At 43.7% G+C, this 24,779-nt stretch overlaps 2 protein-coding genes across 5 annotated transcripts in view; one reads left to right on the top strand and one right to left on the bottom strand.

Annotated features, from left to right (window-relative positions):
- MAP3K15 (mitogen-activated protein kinase kinase kinase 15) overlaps nucleotides 1–409 on the top strand; it is a 66,287-nt gene extending 65,878 nt beyond the window's left edge. For all 3 annotated transcript variants that reach the window (XM_081859048.1, XM_081859049.1, XM_081859050.1), the window contains 2 exons: nucleotides 24–100; nucleotides 185–409. In XM_081859048.1, coding sequence (XP_081715174.1) covers nucleotides 24–100; nucleotides 185–263 — 156 coding nt within the window. In that variant the 3' untranslated portion in view covers nucleotides 264–409. The remainder of the gene's footprint in view (nucleotides 1–23; nucleotides 101–184) is intronic.
- Nucleotides 410–765: 356 nt separating this feature from the next.
- On the bottom strand, nucleotides 766–22,590 carry PDHA1 (pyruvate dehydrogenase E1 subunit alpha 1). Of its 2 annotated transcripts, XM_081859133.1 has the most exons (12): nucleotides 22,375–22,590; nucleotides 19,447–19,461; nucleotides 12,562–12,630; nucleotides 9,261–9,434; nucleotides 7,817–7,943; nucleotides 7,266–7,357; nucleotides 6,639–6,731; nucleotides 6,144–6,299; nucleotides 5,965–6,036; nucleotides 3,991–4,058; nucleotides 2,219–2,327; nucleotides 766–1,273 (listed from the first exon to the last, which is right to left on the bottom strand). In XM_081859133.1, exons 1-12 carry the CDS (start codon nucleotides 22,432–22,434, stop codon nucleotides 1,109–1,111), a joined length of 1,200 nt encoding a protein of 399 aa, XP_081715259.1. In that variant the 5' UTR covers nucleotides 22,435–22,590; the 3' UTR covers nucleotides 766–1,108. The 2 variants fall into 2 exon arrangements, with proteins under 2 accessions (XP_081715259.1, XP_081715260.1); XM_081859134.1 differs by lacking the exon at nucleotides 19,447–19,461 and having other exon boundaries at nucleotides 22,375–22,586.
- Nucleotides 22,591–24,779: the final 2,189 nt, after the last annotated feature.

Raw genomic sequence — 24,779 nt, forward strand, 5'->3', positions numbered from 1 at the left:
ACTGAAATAATTTTGTCTTTCAGTTTGTTCAAGAGGATTATACACTCAGTGATGTTCTAAACCACATCACTAAAGATGACTTGCGATTCCTTAGACTCCGGTAAGAAAATTGCATGATTCTAGAAGTGTTTTGACTTCCAAACAAGAGTTTGAGACACTTACTATTCTTATTTTTCTCATACAGTGGTGGTATTCTTTGCCGAATATGGAATGAAATATTAAAGCACAGAAAACTGAATAAACTCTTGGAATTGGAAGCATAACTCTTATGCCAAGTTCTGAGAAATTGAAAGGGGAAGAGAGCACACATTCCAACTAAGTTATTAATTACTGTACATACTGTTTATACTGGTCCTACAGGTTTTGCACTAATATATATATGAAGTTATATTAAAGTCATGTGATGATAGCCTTTTCTACTAGTATACTTAATCATGTATTTTTTCAGATGTGTAAATAATACAGTAGCTTGGAAACTGCTTGCCTTATAGACTAAAATGTAGCCTGTGCACTTTAACCACTCATATCAAATACATAGTGTTCTAGGCATGCCAGCTGCTTTTTAAAAACAATAATCGCTGCCTAATATAAATTATTACTATGTATAATTTTATAAGATGAAAAAAACCAGTTGGTGCAAAGAGTGGGTTACAGACTCACTCTAGGTGCATATTAAAAAGGTAAAATAAAACATGCTAAAAAGGCTTCTTTTCGTTGCAAAATCATTTGGGATGGGGGATGCAAATACAAAAACATACAAAAAGCTCATGGGAAATATCTGCTCAGGAAGTTTTAATATGCCTTTTTTTTTTTACTGTGCATAAGAAGTTTCAGCTAAATAATTTTCATAAATACAGCAATCCAGAACACGATGAAGCTTATATATAAATTAATAAACAATGCTTATTGTCCTTTTCTGAGCAGCTGTTTTTTTAGAATTCCACACTATATAATGCTGTGTGTCTCATACAATGGCTATTTTGCTGCCAAATGAATTTTCCCCATGTACATGAGAAATAGTTTTGCTCTTAGTTCTTAGAGCAGATAAATGAATTAAAGCCCAGTATAAAATGCATTAATTTAACTGGTTGCTGGAGTGACAATTCACTTAGCCCACAGATTTATATCTAATCCACTGATTTGGGCCACGCACCTCAAAGGGTGGCTCCTTATAGTAGATATAGTTGCCTAGTTCTTCCAGAGGTGGTTCAGGATCAGTTGTGGCAAACTGTGCTGCGTCTTCAATCTCTTTCCTTACTTCTACATCTATTTCCTGTATGAAAAGGGGGGAAATTGTTAATGGAAACAAAAGACTCCACAGATTCCTAATAGATCAATCATTATAAAACCTCAGAGTACTATTTACCTCTGTAAGTACATGCTGGGGTTCAAAGTAAATCCGGAAACATTTAAGCCACAGTTGCTGTTAGAGTTTCTGCCCCTCCCTAAGATGAAATCCTGATAAGCAGTTCTCACATGTATGCTGTACATGGAACATTTTACCTTTTTATATTCGAACTAGCCAGCAAACTACTAAAATAACTTACAAGTTACCAAGTGTAGCAGGACATGGCATGTTTTTATAAGCTATAGATTAGAGCAGAGCAGAACACATCTCCCATGCTGACAGAGATGTATGACCAATCATGCTCATCAATGATCCTCACTCTTTATTTCCACTTTGGCAACAGACCTGGGACTCTCCTAGCAAATCAACTAACCCTGTTCCTGCAGCAAATGATTTCAGCTGTAGTGACTAGCAGAATCCCAATTTAAAATTTTCCTCAACCTAAACCAGCAGGGTCGATGGAAGGGCCAACTGTGACATATCCCATATACCATGACTCCTCAGAAAGTCGGGTTATAAATATGAGAAGGCAATGGCTGTGCAAATGTCATTCCCTGAGGAAACTGCCATGTTTCACTAGGCAATATAGGCCCCTATACCAAAATAGCAGTGTTTCCCAAATTTACAATAATCATATACCCCTTCTCAGTTGAAGATAATTTGGTAGTTTAAATAAAACTATTTAATCTTTAAATTGTTTTCTATAGCTAAAAGAACAATGATTAGGTAAAATTAAAAATTCTACCATGTACCCCACAGGATATATCCTATACCAATTCTGGCTTGCTGTAACTGATTTGAGGTGAAGACTTCCTATTGATCTACTTTTGTAAAATGATTTTCATCAAATTTGAAATGAAGGTTTATTACCTTTAGCTCTTCCACACTAGCCAAGTTGTTGTTCACCATTCTGTCCTTCAGAAGTGTAATGGGATCACTTTTGCTTCTCACTTCTTGAATTTCTTCCCTCGTTCGGTAACTGTAAAAAAAGACAAGACAATGTAACAGACTGCTGAACTGTTTGCAATAACTGTTTCTGCCAAGCACTGGTACTCTTATTGCAACAGTATACGGAGGCAAGTCGGGTATTCTCTAACAAGCATGACAAGTAATAGAGGAGAGCTTTCAGGAGCAGTTTTTACATCTACTAATCACCAAAGCAGACTGGTCCTCTTGGCTATATTTCTTTAATGAGGGGAGTAAGCCACAAGGTAAAACAAGCATATGAGCTGGTAGCGTGTAGTGGCCTAAGCATTTCAAAAATATATTATTGTTTCAGTATACTTTTTTCCAGAACTAAAAATTAAATGCACATTTCACTCTAAAAATCAAATACTGAGTAAGAACTATCAACCTTCAAAGAGCATACTCCTTGTGCATCACAGCTCTGGGCAGGGCGCTACTAACAGCAGATAGTTCTTAGCACCAAGTGCATTTACTGCTATCACACATGATACACAAATGTGGGATAGGACCACCAGCTCTCCCTCCTGATTGTGGGGGAGGGAGGGAGAGGAAGCAGCTCCTCTTTCAGTGAGTACTCATGAGAGACTTTAGGCAAATTTCATTTCATGGCAAACTATTTTAGAACCACAGTATATCAATTAAACAAACAGTCCTTATGTACTGCTACTCTTAGATATATTTTCTATGTACTATTTTATAACATGCATTTGAATTTATAAAGTTGAGTTTAAGAGTTTTCACCTTCATTCAAACATACTGTGAAGAATTAAAAGCAATACAAAAAAGGGAAATGGGCATAGCAGATGTAATTAGGAATAGAACAAAATTAAGCATATGCTTAATTAAAACCTTTTACCAGATATTTGCCTACATTAAATTGCATATCATACCAGCTTGCAGTTTTAGTTTTTTAGGTCCCCTTCAGGAAAGCACTATAACTGAATGGTAGCACATCTACTTTACATGCACAAGGTCACAGGTTCACTACCCAGCATAGCCTTGTAGAGCTGGGAGAGACGCACCTGAAAATCTGGGGAGGTGCTGCCAGCCAGTGCAGCCACTATGGAGCTAGATGGAACCAATGCCCTGCCTCAGTGTTAGCCCAGGTATCTATGTTCCTGTAGGTAGCTGTTAACCATAATGAAGCACACAAAAATAAAAGCAAGATAATGGAAACAATCAAGTTTCTTGGGTATTTTTCACATTTGCCTCATAAAATTTGGGTACTGTCATTATCTTTTTAGAATGGTTGTATTCAGATGTAATAGCAAATCATAGTTTGCCATTATTAGTATGACCAGACACAAGCCAAGGGATTATATGCTCCATCTTCTTTTTCCCTTTGTGCAACCTCTTGCATAGCAACAAACCAGTTTACACATAATCTAGGATCCTAAACCAGAAGCAAAGCTTGCCACTGTGAAGCACACACACCAAAATACATGGTTTGCAGGCTATAGCTATTCAAGAGAGGAAGGGTATAAGTGCAAAGCTTATACTTCCTCTCAACAGGAGATAATGATTTGTTGTTACTTGTACAGTCAATCATTCATCAGATAATGCTTTGAATAAATAATAAAACTAGCCACAAAGGGCCAACAAGGGGACATTTGAACATACAGCTATTTCCCCCATACTATCTAGAGAGGAACCGTTTGTAATACAGAGAGAAATACCTGACTCCAGGATCACTCATGCTATGTCCATGATAACGATATGTCTGTAACTCCATCACAACAGGACCCTGACAAAATTAAAATTCAGAGGTGTTAATAATTTAAAAATAGTGACAAAAAAATGCTGATAAGACGTCATGACAACTAATCTCAATCAATTGTGTGCATGCATTTTAGGGCTGTTTAAGATCAGCTTGCTTCAGAGGGCCACAGACTATCTCTTTCTTATTCCGGCTGCTGATGTTCCATCTAAGTAGCCGTCCTTTCGTCCTTTGTGATGGAGAATTGCGAAAGCCTTTGAATGCGGAACATTGAAGGCCCGAAAAAGACCCAATATGGAGGCCAAATGGCCAAAATATTGGGAAATATTAGAAAAAGATGGAGACAATTGGAAATTGCAGAGTTTGGAGAAAATGAAGGATAAAGTGCGAGACTGGCTACACTACGCTCAGATTAAAGAAGTCTTTAAAAATGACAAAAAGTTAGGGTTCCAGGTGGAGAAATCGAAATTGGAAACAGAATTGTTAGAACCTAAGACTAAGGTAATTTCAAGAATGTATAACTTGCTGTTAAAATGGAACACACAAGACGAAATGGTTAAATCGGCTATGATAAAGTGGGCACAGGATATTGGCTATAACATCATGTTTGAGGACTGGGAAAGGTTGGGACCACTGGGTTGAACTTCACTGCATGTAATGCTTTGAAGGAAAATGTAATGAAAATGATATATAGATGGTACATGACCCCAGTTAAACTTGCCAAAATATACCATTTGTCTGACAACAAATGTTGGAAATGTAAAGGAAATGAAGGAACATTCTTTCACCTCTGGTGGACCTGCCCTGGAGTGAAGGCCTTCTGGGAAATGATATATAATGAGTTGAAAAAGGTATTTAAGTATACTTTCCCCAAGAAACCAGAGGCCTTCCTCCTGGGTATTGTCGGCCAGAGGGTGATAAAGAAGGACAGAACTTTTTTCCTGTACGCAACAACGGCAGCAAGGATACTCATCGCTAAGCATTGGAAAACCCAAGATCTACCCACACTGGAAGAATGGCAGATGCAACTGATAGACTATATGGAACTGGCTGAGATGACCGGCAGAATCCGAGACCTGGGAGAGGAGAGGGTTGAAGAAGATTGGAAGAAATTTAAGATGTATTTGCAAAAATACTGTAATTTGGTTGAATGTTAAGAAGGATGCTAGATCATAAATAATTGAGCACCACTAAATTAGATGGAATTGGGATGACAAGTGAGAAATATAAACCTTCTGGAGAACTATTAGAGTATATTTAAATGAATGGGGCACAAGAATGTAAACAAGATGATAAATTGCTGGTAAAAATTTAAAATGATGTAAGTGGGAGCGGGAGACGTGAGGGAGTCCAAAGAAGTTATGAAACTATGCTACGATACATGTCATATTGGTTATTATGTTTATACTTGTATTTAAAAATCTTAATAAATATTTAAAAAAAAAATGAATGCGGAACATTGAAAGGAATTTAACTATTCTATCTGTCAAAACAAAATATAAAATGCTACTGGAAGGAATTTTTTAATTATTTTTATTTTTATATTATTTTTATTTTGTTTTGACTATGGCAGACCAACACGGCTACCTATCTGTAACTATTCTATCTGTGTCTTAGTCGTGAGTATGTAAGTTCGTTAGATTCCACAATGTTCTTATTTTCTTGCTTGTAACTTACTAAAGAAGTGCCTGTTATTTTAGCATGTTTTCTTATGTTCTTTTAAAATAAATTTTATCAACCCAATAAACACTGGGATTTTTTTGAACGTTGCTTTGGGGTTCACAAGGTAATTATAGAGAACCTTCTAAACCCTGTGTTTTGGGTATACATTTTGTGAAATAAAATAGTAATATTTCTAATTTGAAAACCTCAGCTATACTTACATAATTTGTAAAGCAGGAGAGGCCCGCCACACACACAAAGCATAACTTACTTTTCCTGATCTGCAGTGGTCAGCAGCAAATTTTGTTGCTTCCCTTACAGCAAGAACATCCATGCCATCAACCTGTTGATTTTTAAAAAAAGAAAAAGCCAATTATATTTAAGAATAAAGTTGAACTTCCTTTAATGGACACAGTATAACTTTCACATTCCTATTAAAAATGTTCTTACCCTAATCCCGGGAATATAGTCTCCTCTCTTATAGTAGTCTGTACTGGCTGCAGCTCTCTCTACGGAAGTACCCATTCCGTATCTGTTGTTCTCACAGACAAAAATACATGGCAACTTCCACAAGGCTGCCATGTTATATGTTTCAAATATCTGGCCCTAGAAGAATAAAAGGTTTGGTACACTTTCAGTTCTCTCATGTAGCCATCAGCCTTGAATTACACATACAGTGAATGGAGGAACAAACTGGTGAGCCTTGGGCTTCTGCGCTCCTCTCCCCCCCCCCCCCCCGATAGCTGGGAGAACAACTTGGGCAGTTTCATTTCACTTTGCACAAAACTGGACTTATCATGCATGATCCATAGCATTTACATCTCGATAACAATATCTTTATTGTCATTGTCCCTTGCAGAACAATGAAATTGAAAATTGAAATCTCCTTTCCACTTATGTGACTCTTAATTAACTTCTAACTACAGAGTAAAGCTTGACGCTTACCTGATTGGCAGCACCATCACCATACAATGTCAGGCAAATCTCATCTTTGCCAAAGTACTTGCATGCTAAAGCAATGCCAGCTCCTAAAGGAACCTACAATGAATTGCAACATGCAAAGGTAGTCAAAACAAACAAAGATAATGATCAGCAGCCAACAATAATGAACCATATGATAAGATACTACTTGAGAACAGAAACACTACGATTCCAGTTCTCATCCCTGGCACTTAATATGGAAGGATACTGTGGACAATGGTATAAAAAACCCCCGACAAGACACCCAGCAGAATTAACAGGGTTACATTCACCTGACTCTCTCCCACTGAAAATCATTCATCAAGACTACCAAGCCTTTTTCAGTTTCTATCTCAGGCTAGATGCCAAACTGAAATGGGCCTAGCTAATTAGTTCTATCCAGGAATGGATGAAATTTGGGCTGTGTTAGATTTACATGGAAGAAATACTAGAGCCAGAACTGGGCATCCAGCATAAACTGGACATATTTAAGTACACTAAAGTCACTGGGCTAATACACCTAACTATATATGAATTAGGTTATGGCCCAGATTAAAAGCAACATATAGTCTCTTCCCAAAGAAAAAAATTGTTTTTATCGGTGAGCCTTACCTGGGCTCCAACAATACCGTTACCACCATAGAAGTTTTTGGCATACATATGCATTGAGCCTCCTTTACCTTTAGCGCACCCACCAACCCGACCTGAAATGATTAAAAATGGATCTTTACCATGTGATCTGGTGTCTACTAAGACAATAAGATTAAGATGAAGCCCCCCCCCCGACCTCAAACTCACTAATTGGATGGATTTTAAGATTATTTCAGAATAATAAAGGTTAGAGTTTCATCAAAACTCATGTTCTTAGGAGGGGACACATTTACAGCACATGCTAACTTATGGTAGGCATCCCAGCACAAGAATTTAGTGCACTGGTAAATTTGAATCAAGTGTAGAGAAACAAAAGCTGTACATGCAGGTATGAACCAGTCTATTGCTCCTTGGAGGAATAGAAGAATATGTGTGTTGCAATTCAGCAAAGTCCTACTAGGTTTCATTGTTGAGATAATAATTGAACCTAAACCCCCCTCCATCTATGCACTATACATGCTACATAATCCCATTCCTTTTCCTGTTTACATATCATTTCACTGAACACAAACCTGTGAGTTCAGCAAGGATTTCTCGAACTGAAGCACCACGAGTGTATGTAAAGCCATGAGCCCGGTAGGCAGTAATCAGGTGATCTGTTAGATTTATGCCAGCCTCAATTCCAACACAGCAAGCTTCCTATGGTGAAGAAAACAGTGTACAATGTGCCATTGTCCACAGGCAAGAAATAAAATGAAGAACAGTATACCAACTTTGTACCTGCAGCTCCACCTCAGTTCAGGAACTGAAGAAACATAAACAAAGACTACCTAGGGAAGATTACTGTCACAACAACATATGCATAATATGTTACATGATGCCATAGTCAAATGCTGGCAATGAAGGGTCTTCAGGTTTTAGTGGAGAATATGAAAAAAGAGTGATATTTAAGTGTGTGTGCATGATATTATGAAAAACTGTCCAGGAAATATTTCCACCAGAGCAGGAAAGATGGTTGGGGGTTGGATACCACTGCCTGGAGGCCCTCCCTGGAGGAAGACTAGGGAAGCATCACTGGCAGGGCTCAACCAGTTCCTATCCTACCTGGCCCTTCTTGGGGAGATGGGGTGTGTGTGTGCACAGACTCTTCATATAACATGGCAGGTGTAGATCTTTCAAAGAACAGCAGATGTTCCTTTGCTCATTACTATTGCTGTGAACAAACTACCGAATATAGCTGTAATGCACAGATTAATCATTCACTTTAGTTCTAACTTTAGTTCCAACAGATGGAGAAGAGTTTGGTATACACTACTCTTAAACAGCAAGCTGGTACAATATGAAATATAGTTTTGTACTATTCCTAATTACATCTGCTATGTCTATGGTCAAAAGCAATACAAATCAGGAGAATGGACGTAAACATATGCTTGCTTACTTACTTAATTAAAACCTATCAACTGACCCAGTTCAGCCAGTTATTTAATCTATTTAGTGCTAATATCTGGTCCTCTGTAGAGGTACAAAAGCAGAGCAAGAAACACCAGAAAGAAAAACTATAGTTCTGTGGAAAACCCATGGCTCTTCAGGTTTTGTTTTAGTCCAACTCCCATCAGTCGAAGCCAGAAAGACCAATGGTCAAAGATAGTACAGTCACATCTGGAGGGCCACAGGCTCACCTACAGCTGGGTCACAATGTGATCTGGTCTAATTATTTCAGAAGTAGGTGTAACTTGACAGGGCTAAAATTGCTGGAATTCTTTTGAAGGAAACTTCATCAATACTCTGTGAGGATCCACAAAGTACTAGCATGGGAGGAACTACAAATGCAGCTGCCATGATGGAAGGGCTAGACCTCTTCATTCTCTATTTTTGCAAGTACTTTTAATTCTCTGTATGGGAGAGTGGAGACATGCAATTTCTTCATGCACATCCTGCCCTATAAAAGCCTTCATTAAAATGAAGAAGACGACAAAAACCTAGAGGTCTTGAGCATAAAGTCTCTTAGGCACATACCTGACCATCATATAAATGACAAAAGCCTCGAATAATTTTCTGTTTATACAACTGGTCTGCTTTCAATTCCATGCGTCGAATAGTCTGCATAGTTTTGTAATACTGCAGACCCTGCTCTCGAGTCATAACAGCTGTGGTGGGCGGTCCTTCCTCCAAGCGATGGAGATCATGTTTCTGGGGGAAATAAGATAAAAAAGTCGGGGGGGGGTTTCCATATCAAAATGATTATTTAATCTTACTGGTTGCAGACTAGTCCTGAAGAAAATCCGAGTAACACTTTCTTAGCTAATACTACTCCATATTTTCCCTGCCTTTGCCTACTGTGCCCATGTGGCCAAGGCTCTAGCATGAAAGTATCACAGAGCATAAAGACATAGTTGGTAGGTGGTCTGGAACCACCATGGTAAAAGCTAGTAACTTCACTGACTGGGACCTCCAATTCTCTTAAGATGCATCCAATTCTCTTAAGATGCTTGATAAGCAGGGCAATCCTAACCTGTTTCTAGGATTAGAGTACCTTCAAGGAAAGGGCAAAATATTTGGGCCTCTTCTGCTCAGGGGAACGGGAGACTTAATGGGGGACATGACAACGATTTATAAACCTATGCAGGAGGTGGAAAAGGTGGATAAACCAAGGGAAATCTTGCTGACACGGGACAGAATTATCATCCAACAAACTGATAAACAGGGCAGACCACAGAAACTATTTCCTTACAAAATATGTAATTAATTTTTGGTATTGGCAAAGTATGGCAATAACTACTTGCTTTAAATGTAATTAAAATCTGTGCTATAAAAAATGGGTATTGATCCTGTGGGCACCATGATGCCTTTGAGGTCTTTCCTTGGCATCCAATGAAAGTGGTTAACTTTTGCTCCTTTGAAAAGTATACAGAGCTGAAGCAGGAAGTTGGAAGAGTGATGTACTTTTCCATTTCCTCTTTCAGCTTTATGCGCTTTTCAGACCTCAGATTAATTATCCTGGATCTAACTTTTACACAGATCCCCTGGAAAGATGAAGTATAAATGTGTGCTATTCATTCTTTCTTTGTACATATATGTGTTCGTGTGTGTATCTGATGGAAAGTAGTGACTGCTGGGGAAAGGTGAGGGGTGTCTATAGCACTCACTCTAAAATCAAAATGTGTCCATGGGTCGAAAAAGATTTGTGATCTACGATTTATATATTTACAGTATAAGAAAATCAGGGACTGGGGAAGTCATGCTTTTAAAAAAAAAAATGTTTAAAAATCCAAGCCTATTTCAGTGTGAAAGACAATACTTGAATAGCACAGTAATATGATTTGATTGTATTTTGTCATGATATTGGAGTTTTTTGTGAAACAGCAAACTTATTTCCTGTAAACTGCTTTGAGTGTTGTAAGTAGCCTTACATTATTTATTTATTTATTTATTTATTTAATTTGTAGCTCTCAGGGCAGTTCACAATATAAAAACAAAACATACATAATAAAAACAAGAACAAAAAACTACAAACCAATAAACCTTCCTCCCCACACCTTGTTCCACAAAAACATTTAAAGGGGTATACAATGTTAATCAGCCCAATGCCTGGTTGAAGAGCACCTCGCACCTAGAGGTGGATAATGAAGGTACCAGCCAAATCCCCCTGGGCAGAGCATTCCACAAACGGGGAGCTACTGCAGAAGAGGCCTGTTCTCATGTTACCACACCTTCCAGACCTCTCACAGAGGAAGCACACAAAGAAGGACTTCAGATGATGACCTGAGGGTCCAGGTAGGTTCATATGAGAGATGTAGTCCTTGATGTATTGCTGTCCAGAGACATTTAAGGTTTTAGAGATGAAAACTAGCACTTTGAATTGGGCTCAGAAACTAACTGGCAGCCAGTGCAGTCATGCTAGGATCAGTGTAATATGCTCAAATCTACTTGTCCCAGTGAGTAACCTGGCTGCCGAATTCTACACCAGCTGAAGTTTCCAAACCGTCTTCAGAGGCAGCCCTATGTATGTGTTGCAGTACTCTAACCTAGAGGTTACCAGAGCATAGACAAGTAGGACCAGAACAACTGCAAAACAGTGCCACCCACCCCCAACTTGGACAGCTGCACAGAAGAATACCATGGCTGGTGGCATCAAAGCCACTGAGAAGTGAAGAAGAATTAACATGGATACATTTCCCCCGTTTCTCTCCTGACATAAGTTATTATACGTTGACCATAGCAGTTTCTGTGCCCAAACCCTGATTGAAATGGATCTAGAAAATCAGTTTTCTCCAAGAACATTTGAATCTGGTCTGCAACCAACCACCCAAGAATCATGCCTAAGAACATGATATTAGCAACTGGCTGGTAGTAACTCAGATTTTCCCATTCCAAGGAGGGTTTCTTTTTAGCACTGCCTTCTTCTTTACCAGCTCCATCTGGTACGCAGGCTGAGACCCTATCTGCCCGCAGACTGTCTCGCCAGAGTGGTGCATGCTCTAGTTATCTCTCGCTTGTACTATTGCAATGCGCTCTATGTGGGGCTACCTTTGAAGGTGACCCGGAAACTACAACTAATCCAGAATGCGGCAGCTAGACAGGTGACCGGGAACGGCCACCGAGACCATGTAACAGCAGTTGAAAGACCTACATTGGATCCCAGTACGTTTCCGAGCACAATTCAAAGTGTTGGTGCTGGCCTTTAAAGCCCTAAATGGCCTCGGTCCAGTATACCTGAAGGAATGTCTCCACCCCCATCATTCTGCCTGGACACTGAGGTCCAGTGCTGAGGGCCTTCTGGTGGTTCCCTCACTGCGAGAAGCCAAGTTACAGGGAACCAGACAGAGGGCCTTCTCGATAGTGGCACTCGCCCTGTGGAACACCCTTCCACCAGATGTCAAAGAGAAAAACAACTGCCATACTTTTAGAAGACATCTGAAGGCAGCCCTGTTTAGGGAAGCTTTTAATGTTTAACAGATTATTGTATTTTAATATTTTGTTGGAAGCCGCCCAGAGTGGCTGGAGAAACCCAGCCAGATGGGCAGGGTATAAATAATAAATTATTATTATTATTATTATTATTATTATTATTATTATTATTATTGGCAGGGGCTGCCCCCTCTCACAAGGAGGCATTAAGCACCTCCTTAGCCCAGCCAGTTGTCCTTTCCCTGCTAGTTTTTATCAGCCACGAGGGGCAAGGGTCCAGAGCATAAGTGGTCGCCCTGAACGAGCACCTTGTCTACATCCCCCAGTCTTACTAACTGACTTTTAAATTATAAATTATGTAAGAAATACTATATACATTAGCATTTTTAAAAGTAATCAAGCTGCTTACCTTAATTTCAAATGTAGCCTCACTTGCAAAATCTGCATAATTACGAGATGCAACAACTACACGGGCAACCTTTTAAAGATAATAAAAAGATGGCTGTTAGTTTAAGGCACTTTTGTTTTTAAAGATGTTCATGCCTTCACAATATAGAGAAGATTCCAACTTCAACATACAACACATTTGACATGATTGCAGACTGCAATGTATGCTCCAGAAACGATGTTTCTACATGCAAAAGAATTAGACACCAAGTATCATCCTGTATGATCTTGTCACACTTCTAAAACCATATAAAAGTTTAAACATATATGCTTACAACCACTGAACAGCTAAGGTCCAAACAAGCTGCTCTGTGACCTCACTCCACACATGGGCACAGGTGCACTAACTCCGTATGCTCTGCTGGCCATGATGCAAAAGTCAGAGCAAGCAGGGTGAAAGCCCAACCCCTTTGATCCTTTCCCAACAAAGAATATATTCTCTGCCTAATCCATGCTCTGCCCAAAATTTCCCATCTGTTTGTTCCATTATGCTAGATCATTATCATGTTTAAAAAAGGATGTTACTTTTTTCAAACGCCAGTGTTTCAGTGCTCAGATTCAAATAAAAATCTGGCAACCCTTAATGCAGAAGAGAGAATAACATCCTGTGCAACACACTGCCAGAGGAATAAGTCACACGCCTCGCTTGAGCTTTTTAAAGAAGTGGGCAGGAAAGAGAGAGGACTTATGGTTAAGGGAGAAAAGTGGAATAGCAAGGACAGCAAATCTTTTTCAGGACAAGGGCGGCATTGACTCATAGTCAACCCTTCAGAGCCTACATGTCAAAGTGGGCATGGCAAATTTAATTTTAAAAGACAAAGAAGAAAAGATGGATTTTAGTGGATTCTTTTGGCACACAGTGGTACTTGTAGGTACTGTTAATTTAAAAAATGTATTAAAAAACCACCCTTAATTTATATTTAAATAATCTTTCTTTTAAAATGAACCAATTGGGGGCCTTGGACAGCCAAAAAAACCCATTGGCACCACAGCGCACACTCATAAAAGCAGAGAGGTTTTAAATTTCTTTTTTTAAAGACAAACAGAGTCCACAAAAGAACCCTCCAGGGGTTAGTCACCCCTGCTGTATATGGTGCTGGAGCAGGGTAGAAAGAACTGGTCACTAAACCAATTACACTGGTCATCATACGACAAGATGCGTACTCGGCATAGGTAATTTATTAATAAGCCCCAGCTGGTGTTGTGTGAGAGTACTGGTGGTGTAGTGGTGAGTGTTGGACTAAAACTGGGGAAACCTGGATTTAAATTTCCACTCAGGCATAAAGTGCCCTGGGTAATCTTGGACTAGTCTCCATCAGTCAGCGTAATCTTTTGGTGAGATTCACATGGAAGAGTGGAAAAAACAACATAAGCTAACTAGATCTCCATAAAGGAAGAAATAAACATGTCACAAATAAAATACAGTGGTGCCCCGCAAGACGAATGCCTCGCAAGATGAAAAACCCGCTAGACGAAAGGGTTTTCCGTTTTGGAGGTGCTTCGCAAAACGAATTTCCTATGGGCTTGCTTCGCAAGACGAAAATGTCTTGCGAGTTTTTCCGACTTTTTTTCCCTCCCCCCCTTTTTCTAAGCCGCTAAGCCCCTTATCTGCTTATCCGCTAAGCCGCTAATAGCGCTAATCTGCTAAGCGTCAATGGGCTTGCTTCGCAAGATGAAAAAACCGCTAGACGAAGAGAATCGAGGAACGGATTCTTTTCGTCTTGCGAGGCACCACTGTAAGGGTAAATAATTAAATGTGTTGGCTTTTGTGCTTTAAGTTCGTGTTTAGGAAATTCAATCTGCAGGCAACTGCACTAATTAAGTTGCAGTAAGTATTTTTTGTTTATTAGGTCATAGTCGTAGTCAGTTCATTTATACAGTATACCACATTTCACACAGATTTCTGTTCAAAGATGTTCACATAACTGTCTAAATACAATACTAAACTAATCATAATTCAAAATTAAAGGAAGGAACTAGACACAAGGAATCAAAGATGAATAGCAAAAGCATGAGGATAGACACAGAGGAAAAACTGGACTAGGAAAATCCAGGGGCCTGGAGGAATTTGAAATAAGAGAGGCATATCATAGCAGCAAACAAGCACTGTTTACTAGGTATATTATAACAGTAGGTGTCACTGTTCTATTTGCATAATTGGTATAGATGGGAAGAAGAATTAAGGAACAAAGCTGGACACGCTAGAATAGGTAATATTCTTCCCTTCTTTAAATATTGTACAGAATTTAGGGAACTATGCAATATATATTATCACCAGTGCTCCCACCAATTATAGCTGTGTTACGACATATACAGTGGTGCCCCGCAAGACGAATGCCTCGCAAGACGAAAAACCCGCTAGACGAAAGGATTTTCCGTTTTGGAGGTGCTTTGCAAAACGAATTTCCTATGGGCTTGCTTCGCAAGACGAAAATGTCTTGCGAGTTTTTCCGACTTTTTTCCCTCCCCCCCCCTTTTCTAAGCCGCTAAGCCGCTTATCCGCTTATAGCCGCTAATAGCCTAATCCGTCAATGGGCTTGCTTTGCAAGACGAAAAAACCGCTAGACGAAGAGAATCGCGGAACGCATTCTTTTCGTCTTGCGAGGCACCACTGTAAATGCAAACAATGATTGGCAGTGATCCTCATGCCATGTAATGTCCACGCAGGATAGGCAGAGTCAAGTTTTTTACAATCAGTTGTACAGCAGGGGTCACTAGCATGCAGCCCTCTAGATACCACTGGACTATTATTCCTAACCTCACACATTGCCCATGCTGGCTCATGGGAACTGAGAGTCTCAATAACATATGGACAGCCCCAGTTTAGCCACCCCTTTTACACAGCCATAACTAAATGACAGCAGAACATATACAGGAACCATTATGAGGAATTTAAGGGAGGTCGCAACACCTTGTTTAGAGTGAGAAAAAAATATTGCTTTATGATTTCATGAAGTGTAGGACCTTTTTCAATAGGCTAATTTATTATTTATTTATTTACGGCTATTAGCCCATAAAATATGTACAAACATAAAAGCACAGAAGCATAAAAACCAATACAGTGGTGCCTCGCAAGACGAAATTAATTCGTTCCGCAAGTTTTTTCTTCTTGCGAGTTTGTCGTCTTGCGAAGCACGGTTTCCCATAGGAATGCATTGAAAATCAATTAATGCGTTCCTAGGGAGACCGCCTTCAGACCAGGTCCGGGGACAGTCTTTCCCCGGACCTCTTCTGAAGGCTGGTGGGGGGGGGGAGGACTTTTCTCCCCACCGCCAGGCTTCAGAACAGCCTTCTGAAGGCTGGCGGTGGGAAGAAAAGCCCTTCTCCCGCCGCCAGCCTTCAGAAGAGTTCCTGCAGGGCTGCCTAGGCTGCGAATAGCAGCCTGCTGCCGGGTGCGAGGGACGCTCTGAAGCAGAGCGCCCCTCGCCCGGGGCAGACATCTGCAGCTTGGGGAGCCCTGCAGGACTTCCCCACAGGGCTCTCCAAGCTGCGGATAGCAGCCTGCTGCCCCGCTCGAGGGGCGCTCTTAAGCAGAGCGCCCCTCGGGTGGGGCAGACATCTGCAGCTTGGGGAGCCCTGCCGGACTTCCCCACAGGGCTCTCCAAGCTGCGGATAGCAGCCTGCTGCCCCGCACGAGGGGCGCTCTTAAGCAGAGCGCCCCTCGGGTGGGGCAGACATCTGCAGCTTGGGGAGCCCTGCCGGACTTCCCCACAGGGCTCTCCAAGCTGCGGATAGCAGCCTGCTGCCCCGCACGAGGGGCGCTCTTAAGCAGAGCGCCCCTCGGGTGGGGCAGACATCTGCAGCTTGGGGAGCCCTGCCGGACTTCCCCACAGGGCTCTCCAAGCTGCGGATAGCAGCCTGCTGCCCCGCTCGAGGGGCGCTCTGAAGCAGAGCGCCCCTCGGGCGGGGCAGACATCTGCAGCTTGGGGAGCCCTGACTTCCCCACAGGGCTCTCCAAGCTGCGGATAGCAGCCTGCTGCCCCGCACGAGGGGCGCTCTTAAGCAGAGCGCCCCTCGGGTGGGGCAGACATCTGCAGCTTGGGGAGCCCTGCCGGACTTCCCCACAGGGCTCTCCAAGCTGCGGATAGCAGCCTGCTGCCCCGCACGAGGGGCGCTCTTAAGCAGAGCGCTCCTCGGGTGGGGTAGACATCTGCAGCTTGGGGAGCCCTGCCGGACTTCCCCACAGGGCTCTCCAAGCTGCGGATAGCAGCCTGCTGCCCCGCACGAGGGGCGCTCTGAAGCAGAGCGCCCCTCGGGCGGGGCAGACATCTGCAGCTTGGGGAGCCCTGCCGGACTTCCCCACAGGGCTCTCCAAGCTGCGGATAGCAGCCTGCTGCCCCGCCCGAGGGGCGCTCTTAAGCAGAGCGCCCCTCGGGCGGGGCAGACATCTGCAGCTTGGGGAGCCCTGCAGGACTTCCCCACAGGGCTCTCCAAGCTGCGGATAGCAGCCTGCTGCCCCGCTCGAGGGGCGCTCTTAAGCAGAGCGCCCCTCGGGCGGGGCAGACATCTGCAGCTTGGGGAGCCCTGATTTCCCCACAGGGCTCTCCAAGCTGCGGATAGCAGCCTGCTGCCCCGCACGAGGGGCGCTCTGAAGCAGAGCGCCCCTCGGGCGGGGCAGACATCTGCAGCTTGGGGAGCCCTGCCGGACTTCCCCACAGGGCTCTCCAAGCTGCGGATAGCAGCCTGCTGCCCTGCACGAGGGGCGCTCTTAAGCAGAGCGCCCCTCGGGTGGGGTAGACATCTGCAGCTTGGGGAGCCCTGCCGGACTTCCCCACAGGGCTCTCCAAGCTGCGGATAGCAGCCTGCTGCCCCGCACGAGGGGCGCTCTTAAGCAGAGCGCCCCTCGGGTGGGGCAGACATCTGCAGCTTGGGGAGCCCTGCCGGACTTCCCCACAGGGCTCTCCAAGCTGCGGATAGCAGCCTGCTGCCCCGCACGAGGGGCGCTCTTAAGCAGAGCGCCCCTCGGGCGGGGCAGACATCTGCAGCTTGGGGAGCCCTGCCGGACTTCCCCACAGGGCTCTCCAAGCTGCGGATAGCAGCCTGCTGCCCCGCACGAGGGGCGCTCTTAAGCAGAGCGCCCCTCGGGCGGGGCAGACATCTGCAGCTTGGGGAGCCCTGACTTCCCCACAGGGCTCTCCAAGCTGCGGATAGCAGCCTGCTGCCCCACACGAGGGGCGCTCTTAAGCAGAGCGCCCCTCGGGTGGGGCAGACATCTGCAGCTTGGGGAGCCCTGCCGGACTTCCCCACAGTGCTCTCCAAGCTGCGGATAGCAGCCTGCTGCCCCGCACGAGGGGCGCTCTTAAGCAGAGCGCCCCTCGGGCGGGGCAGACATCTGCAGCTTGGGGAGCCCTGCGGGGAACTCTTCTGAAGGCTGGAGGCGGGAGAAGGGCTTTTCTTCCCACCGCCAGCCTTCAGAACAGCCTTCTGAATGTTGGCGGTGGGGAGGAAAAACCCTCCTCCCACCGCAAGCCCCGGGAAGAGAGGAGAAGCTGCGCGCCTTCTCCTCTGTTCCCAGACCTCCCACCGGACCTCCCGCCTTCAGGACAGGTCCGGGAACAGAGGGGAAGGCGCGCAGCTTCTCCTCTCTTCCCGGGGCTTGCGGTGGGAGGAGGGTTCCCCGCTGTCCCCGGAGATTTCCCTATGGGCTTTCGTTTTGCGAAGCAAGCCCATAGGGAAATTCGTCTTGCGAAGCCGCTAAAAATCGGAAAACCCTTTCGTCTTGCAGGTTTTTCGTTTAGCGAGGCATTCGTCTTGCGGGGCACCACTGTACATCTAACAACAGAAGGGGAACACCACGATGCAAGGGTGGGTCATTGAGCAGTGACAGTAACAGCTTGGGGCCCGGAAAGAGCCAAGGGACGGTTCACAGAAAAAGGAGAACTGGAGACGAGATCCGTCATGCACTCTCATCATGACTGACCGATTAGTTTTTGTTGTTTAATAGCTACAGGTTAGCTTGTATATTTTAACAATCCCCGATTAGTTTCTATGGTAGCCATTCTTAAGGTTTTCCTCTGTGGTAGGGAAAAAACTTCTTTAAAAAAAATATAAAGTGACATTTATGCAATGTGAGGCAGTGTCCAGCTGGCACAGCATTATGTCTAAACTAGCATTCATGATTTATTTCTCCTAAGCCAAAAATAAATCTTGCTTTTTGATTCTGACTTGCAGAGAATAATAAGTGCTGGTTTGAAACTATTCTTTATGATTTGTCCCCACTCAAGAAGAGGAAATGCTCAAGCTGCATGCACTAGAACATAACTAGTATTATTACAGTTCTTAACCACCATTCATTCCAGGATGGTATAAAACTATAACACACTTCACAATGTTGAAAGAAAAACAGTTAAAGAATAATTAAGAAAAAAATCATCACTGAACAATTCAGCAGTGGATAACAGAAATGCCATATCAAGTTAACACTTCCTACACTAAATGTAGGTGGTTTGTTTATTGTTTATTTATCTTATTCCCCACTCCACCACTGTCCCCTCCAAAGAATTAATAATATGGAGATGCAGTAAAAAACTTTATTACAGGGATAAGAATCTGTGGCCCTCCAGAGGTTGTTTTGACAACAGCTCCCACCATTCCCAACCACGGGTCACACTGGCTGGACTGACTGCAGGAGGAAGTCCAACAGCACCATATACAAATATGTAAATATATTTGTAAGCGTATAAGCTGTTTACAGATAAACAATGCTTCTTGGATTAGTGTTGCATGTGAACACAAAAAGAAAACCAGTCAGAATGACAGGCAGAACTTTTTTTTTCTTTATCAAATTATGTATTGTCAGTTAAAATGCAGAAAGAACATACAATTAATATAATTGTGTGGGTCTTACCTCACTAACAGCTCCCTAGAGCAGCAGAATTGGGGTGGGTGGGGAAACAAAACAGAAAATTATGTCAGATACTATCACAAATCTTGGGGAAAATATTCCCCATGAACCAATTAGGAGCATCAAATTTTAATTCTTGATTTTAATTAGGCCTATTTACTTTTATTCAGCAGTGGAATCTTCTCTATGTGAAACAGATTGAAAAACAGACTTGAAAATGTTAATCTAATTTTGTAGTATGCCAGTTCAACAGAATAAAGGCCAATACTTTTAAAGCAATAAGAGGTGTCTCTTATATAGTAACTGCATACAACACCTATGCAATACTGTCTGTCTTTGTGATCATCTACATTACAAGCAAACTACAACACAGAAATGCATCTTGTGCAAGTAAGTCATGATGTGTGAAGTATCCTTTAGCCAAAGCTTCCACATGTTGGGCTGCTAGAAGATAAAGGAATCTAAGGAAAAATTCCTTTGTAACCTTTACGTAGTTTAAAACTTGTTGCCAAGTATAAAACTGACATCTAGAGAGTGCATTATTCAAAGCAAAACCCCACTGTAAAGTTCTGGCAGGAAAGAAAACCCACCCAGATTGCATATGTATTAAAATGTTGAGCACTATTTGAGTACCTATTCTCATTGTGTTACATGTGCAAATTGCACATCTGTAAGTAAGTACAATGATTGGCCTGATTGGTACGTTATGGTATGCCAAAGCTCACAAGTACAGTAAAATAATTAGATTATCTTGCCTTCTGTATTATGGGTGGGGAAAGTGAATTATAAATATTACGTGCTTAGTCAGAAACATCAATGGCACTTGCTCCTAGCTAAGTAGGTAGAGGTTTACAGTGAATTGTAAAGGAACTGAGATAGAAAAGGAAAGCCTCCCTGACAAAGGTACTCTTGAGCAAACCATGATCCTGATTGACTTCAACATCCATGCTGAGGCTAGTCTGGGACCAGTTCAGATTTCATAACTTCCAGGGACTGTATCAGCTTGTTACCAGCTTGACATGTACAGCAGGATATACCCTTGACTTGATTTTTGTCCCAAGTGGGGTGAGGGGTGGTCTGAAAATGTGTGTGGGGTGTGTGTGTCAGAGCAGCTATTTCCCATTGCGGTGGTGGGGGAATCACAGAGGCTTATGGAGGCTGATAAGATTCCTGAATGCTTTAGGGGACTTCCTAATGGATAGAGTAGGTGATCCTGTTGAGGCTCACTGTGGAATGACAAGAGAAGGGCTGGGATAAGAGCACGCCTGAGTGCCCTCTCCAGTAGTATGGAGCCCACAATATTGCCTGGCATTCTAGTGAGCTGTGAGGCTGCATGACAGCAAGAGTACTGTATTAGAGAGACATGCAGCAATAAGAGCAGTAAATAAGTCCTATTATGTCCTCATATAAATCAATGGAGAAATCCAAGATTTTAACGTAGCTGGAATTAAGCACCAGTGTATCCATTTCCCTCAATTCACTGATAGTGCCCTAGAAAAAGACAAAAGCCAGAGCTGAGTTGTGTGTGTAAGCTAGAAGCAGGGGGAAGAAGCAGACTGAAACCTTTGAGAGAGAGAGAGAGACACATGCTTGATTTCAAGGCTGTGGCTATGGGAGAAAAAAGACCTTCTTGGGGTGTTAATGCTGTCAACACCCCCATCATAGGCTTAGGATGTATATATGTGTAAATAAACCATCTATCATAAATACACCACAGTCTGCTATCCCTCATGGGTAAGAGCCTGGAACCTCACACCACTCAGATTGGGGTGGTGTGCATCAATACAGTTCCTTGCCCCCATACTGCAGATAGAAAAGGGCTGTGGTTGAGTGTGGCTTTTGAAAGCCATGCTCACAAGTACCCAGCTTTAAGCAGTCTTAGGCACCCCTGTAGCGTTGTCCAAATGTAGACCTCTATTGCATGTGGGGGGTGGGGCTGAAGCAGAGAGAGGAGAGAGATTACAACAGGCCTGCAGTGCAGTCTAGTACAGTATTATATACTTGCTGTGGCAGGAGAGGAGAACGCGGTTTCAGTTGAGATAATGATTTATGGCAGTCCTGTAATGCGGTTCTTCCTCCCGTTCATTCTTTTTGCACGTTAATTAAGCAGCAACAGAAGAGCAGAGACACCTGTCTTCTATGCTTGGGTAACATTAGTGGGGTTGGGGAGTTGAAATTAATGCTGATATATTTCACATCTGGCTCCCAATGTGCCTCTTTGGTTTCAGATAGTACATGGGTAGAGAAGTCTAAAAAGCCAGGGACACAAATAGAAGAGGCTTCGTTTGGTCAGAATCGAGTACATATACACTTCCAAAGTTAAGGGCTGAATACATTACTTTTGGTAAATGAGCCACCATAGCCACTAGTGGGCAGTGAAAATTTGTGTCCCGCGCTTTTTAGACTCACCTAAAACCAAAGGGGCGCACTGGTTGCGAGATGTGTGGGTGGTTTTTTTCCCAACCCCCCTACTCCTATGGAAACTGGAGAGACGCTGCAGAATTCTACTGCGGGGCCCACGATAAGCCGACGGACAACACGCACCGCAATGGAGGACACAGTGGGGGGGGGTATTAAGAAAAAGAGAAGAATAAGGCGCCCAAGGAGCTTCTGGAGGTTCACTCGTTGAAATGCAATCGCTGCGAAATACGAGGCTCTTGTACCATCTGCGCCTGACCAACGCGCGCGCGTGAATTTGCCACGAGGCCTCGGTCCCGAGGGGCTCGCGCTCTATTCCTCTCGCGAGGCCTCCCCGCCGAGGAGGAGGGAGAGAAATAACGGTCATTTCGCAGCTGGCGCTCGAGGACAGCCCCCACCCCACCCCCGCCTCGAGACAATGCGGGGAGAGGGCGGCAAGCTTCCAAATACTGGAGAAGAAGCCGCCGCCGCCGCCCTTCCCTCACGACCTTCCGTCCCCAGTGCCTCACTCACGGGTCTGTGAGCAGCCGGGCCTTGCAGCAGGCGAGAGAGCGCGGCCAGCATCTTGCGCATGGGGTGCTGAGTGGTCGCCGCTGAAACCCGGCACCCGCGTCCCGGGTTCAAGCCCTCTGGGGCGCTGCGGCCGCTACAACGAAGGCCGGCAAGTCTCCTTCAGGCGTCTGCCTTCATGCCCCGCCTACCTACGCCGCGCCCTGGCCGACTAGCAGCTTGCCCGGAGTGTCAGCTGAGGAGGCCGCTCTCGTTCTCCCTCTAGTGGCTGTTGCCGCCACGATAAAAGGCCGACAGACGCAGTTCCCGGAGGTTCCCTCTTTCCTGAGGGGAAAACAGATTATATAATTATTACGTTTTCTTGGGTTTGGTTTTAACCCGAACGGCCAGAAGAGTCATTTAAAGGGACTCTCTAATAATGAACAATATTAAAAGGGACTTGTGCACTGCACAGGGAGAGCGTCCCTGACCAGGGCCAGCGCTTTGGATAGCGAGGCCACGATCCTAAACACTAACCTTGGAATTAGCCCCATCGAATTAATTTATTAAAATAAATGCTGTTAAGAAGCTGCCGTGGCTTCAGTCACCTGACATCAAGGACCGTGTTCCGCAAAAGTTCATTAAGAGTAGACCCACTGAAATTAATGTACCCAAGTTAGCCACGCCCATTAATTTGAGTGGGTCTACTCTTGAGTAAAAGGTCGTTGAATGTAACCCTGGCCTAGACCATTGAGACAGGCTTCAGAATGGCCCTTGAAGGGTTAGCCACTTGTGAACTTGGCCTGCTGGCCAGATGCAAATCCCCACCTCTGCAGTAAACAGTCTTGAGATTATGAAAACAAAAAAGGGAATTGGTATGATTGGCTGGAGGCTCTCCTCCTGCAGGGTGTGTGCATCTCAAGCAGTGACCCTTATTTTGAGAGCAGTAGTGTCATGAGTAGGGCTGTGCCAAATGTTCAAAACGGCGTTTTCCACATAAAGGGGTGGGTGGGAGTTAGATCAACTACTGCCTTCCAAGGCTCCCCCTTTCTTGCCTACAGCCCTTTTGTAGCAATTGCTGACTGTTCATTCTATTATCGCCCCCCCTCCTTCCCATCCCCCTTCTAGGGGATGCATAATGTACAGTCATGCCTCCGGTTACAGCCGCTTCAGATTGTGTTTTTTCGGGTTACGCACCTGCCGAAACCCGGAAGTACTGGAACGGGTTACTTCCGGGTTTCAGTGGTCACGCATGCGCAGAAGCACTAAATCGTGCTTTGCGCATGTGCAGAAGTGCTGAATCACAACCCACACATGCGCCGATGTGCCACTGCGGGTTGCGAATGCTGCGGGTTGCAAACGTGGTTCATGTTCGCAACCCGCAGCGTCCACTGTATAAGCATAAACTACAAGGCCAGCTCAAGACACAGCTAGTGGAACCCCTCACCACCCAAATTCCCAAGGCTGATCAAATTATTTTGGCACCTAAGAAAAAAACACCCTAAGTACTTTGCCCCACATTGGCAGTAAGAATACAGTAATAATACATTAAGTCACTAACAGTTCACTGCCCTTTTATGACACCAAAAATCAGCTGCCTCGCCCAGCCTAATGTGAGCCTAGAAAACCTGCAACCCATCCAAGAGAAAACCAACTCCCAGTCTGTGCAGGTGTGCCAGCTGCAGAGTGCTCAGCAAGCAGTTGGCATTCTCTTGAAGTGTGGCGTCCAGTAACGAGCCAGCAAGCAGTATGCTTCAGTACAAGAGAAAGTTAGCTCCTGGTCAGCAAGTACTCAATTTCTAAGAGGGAAGCATGCTTTGCTCCTCTCCCAAGACTGGCCATCAGCAAAGCAAAGGCTGTGTCAGCTACAAATGAGGGACAGTAAGACAAAAGACTAGTAGTTTTGGTTTAGGGTTGCACTTTGCCTGATATAAGTGAACAGGGGCGACATGTGTCCGTTTTGCAAGCTTTGAGGAGCACAGAGCACAAGGTGGGCTGTCTTATGCTGCAGAGAGGGTCAGACACAATGTTTAGGTCTCTTGGAATCTGATGCTGCAGCCATGGAAAGAACAGGACCCTCTTGGAATGTGGATGCTCTGCACTCTTTCCATCAAGAGTTAGGCTGTTGATATGTGTAAATAAATCATATATAATAAAGACACCACAGTCTCCACTGTGCCTCATTGTCCAAAAGGAAATATAGTCCCTGGGTAAAGTGTGCCTGCAAATCCTGGAATCTCACACTGCTTATGGCAATTGCGGATGGCATGTGACAATATTTTCTACACAGAAAACTGCTTATATTTTGAAAATTCAAAGATAACTGAGTTTTCATGTAAATAAAGTACTTAACAGAAATTACTTCTATAAATAAAACAACATACATTACAACTGAAAACTAGGAGTGCAATTTTTTTTAAAAAAATGTG

This window comes from Podarcis erhardii (assembly GCF_964252035.2).
Source record: "Podarcis erhardii genome assembly, chromosome: 4".
Lineage (NCBI taxonomy): Eukaryota > Metazoa > Chordata > Lepidosauria > Squamata > Lacertidae > Podarcis > Podarcis erhardii.

Excerpts from the sequence above, each read along its gene's own strand:
- PDHA1 (XM_081859133.1), bottom strand. The coding sequence starts at position 22,434 with ATGCGCAAGATGCTGGCCGCGCTCTCTCGCCTGCTGCAAGGCCCGGCT. Across the intron at positions 7,944-9,260 it reads GTCATTTATATGATGGTCAG|GAAGCTTGCTGTGTTGGAAT; the intron begins GTATGTGCCTAA and ends TCTTCACCATAG. Across the intron at positions 2,328-3,990 it reads ATGAGTGATCCTGGAGTCAG|TTACCGAACGAGGGAAGAAA; the intron begins GTATTTCTCTCT and ends CTTTTTTTACAG.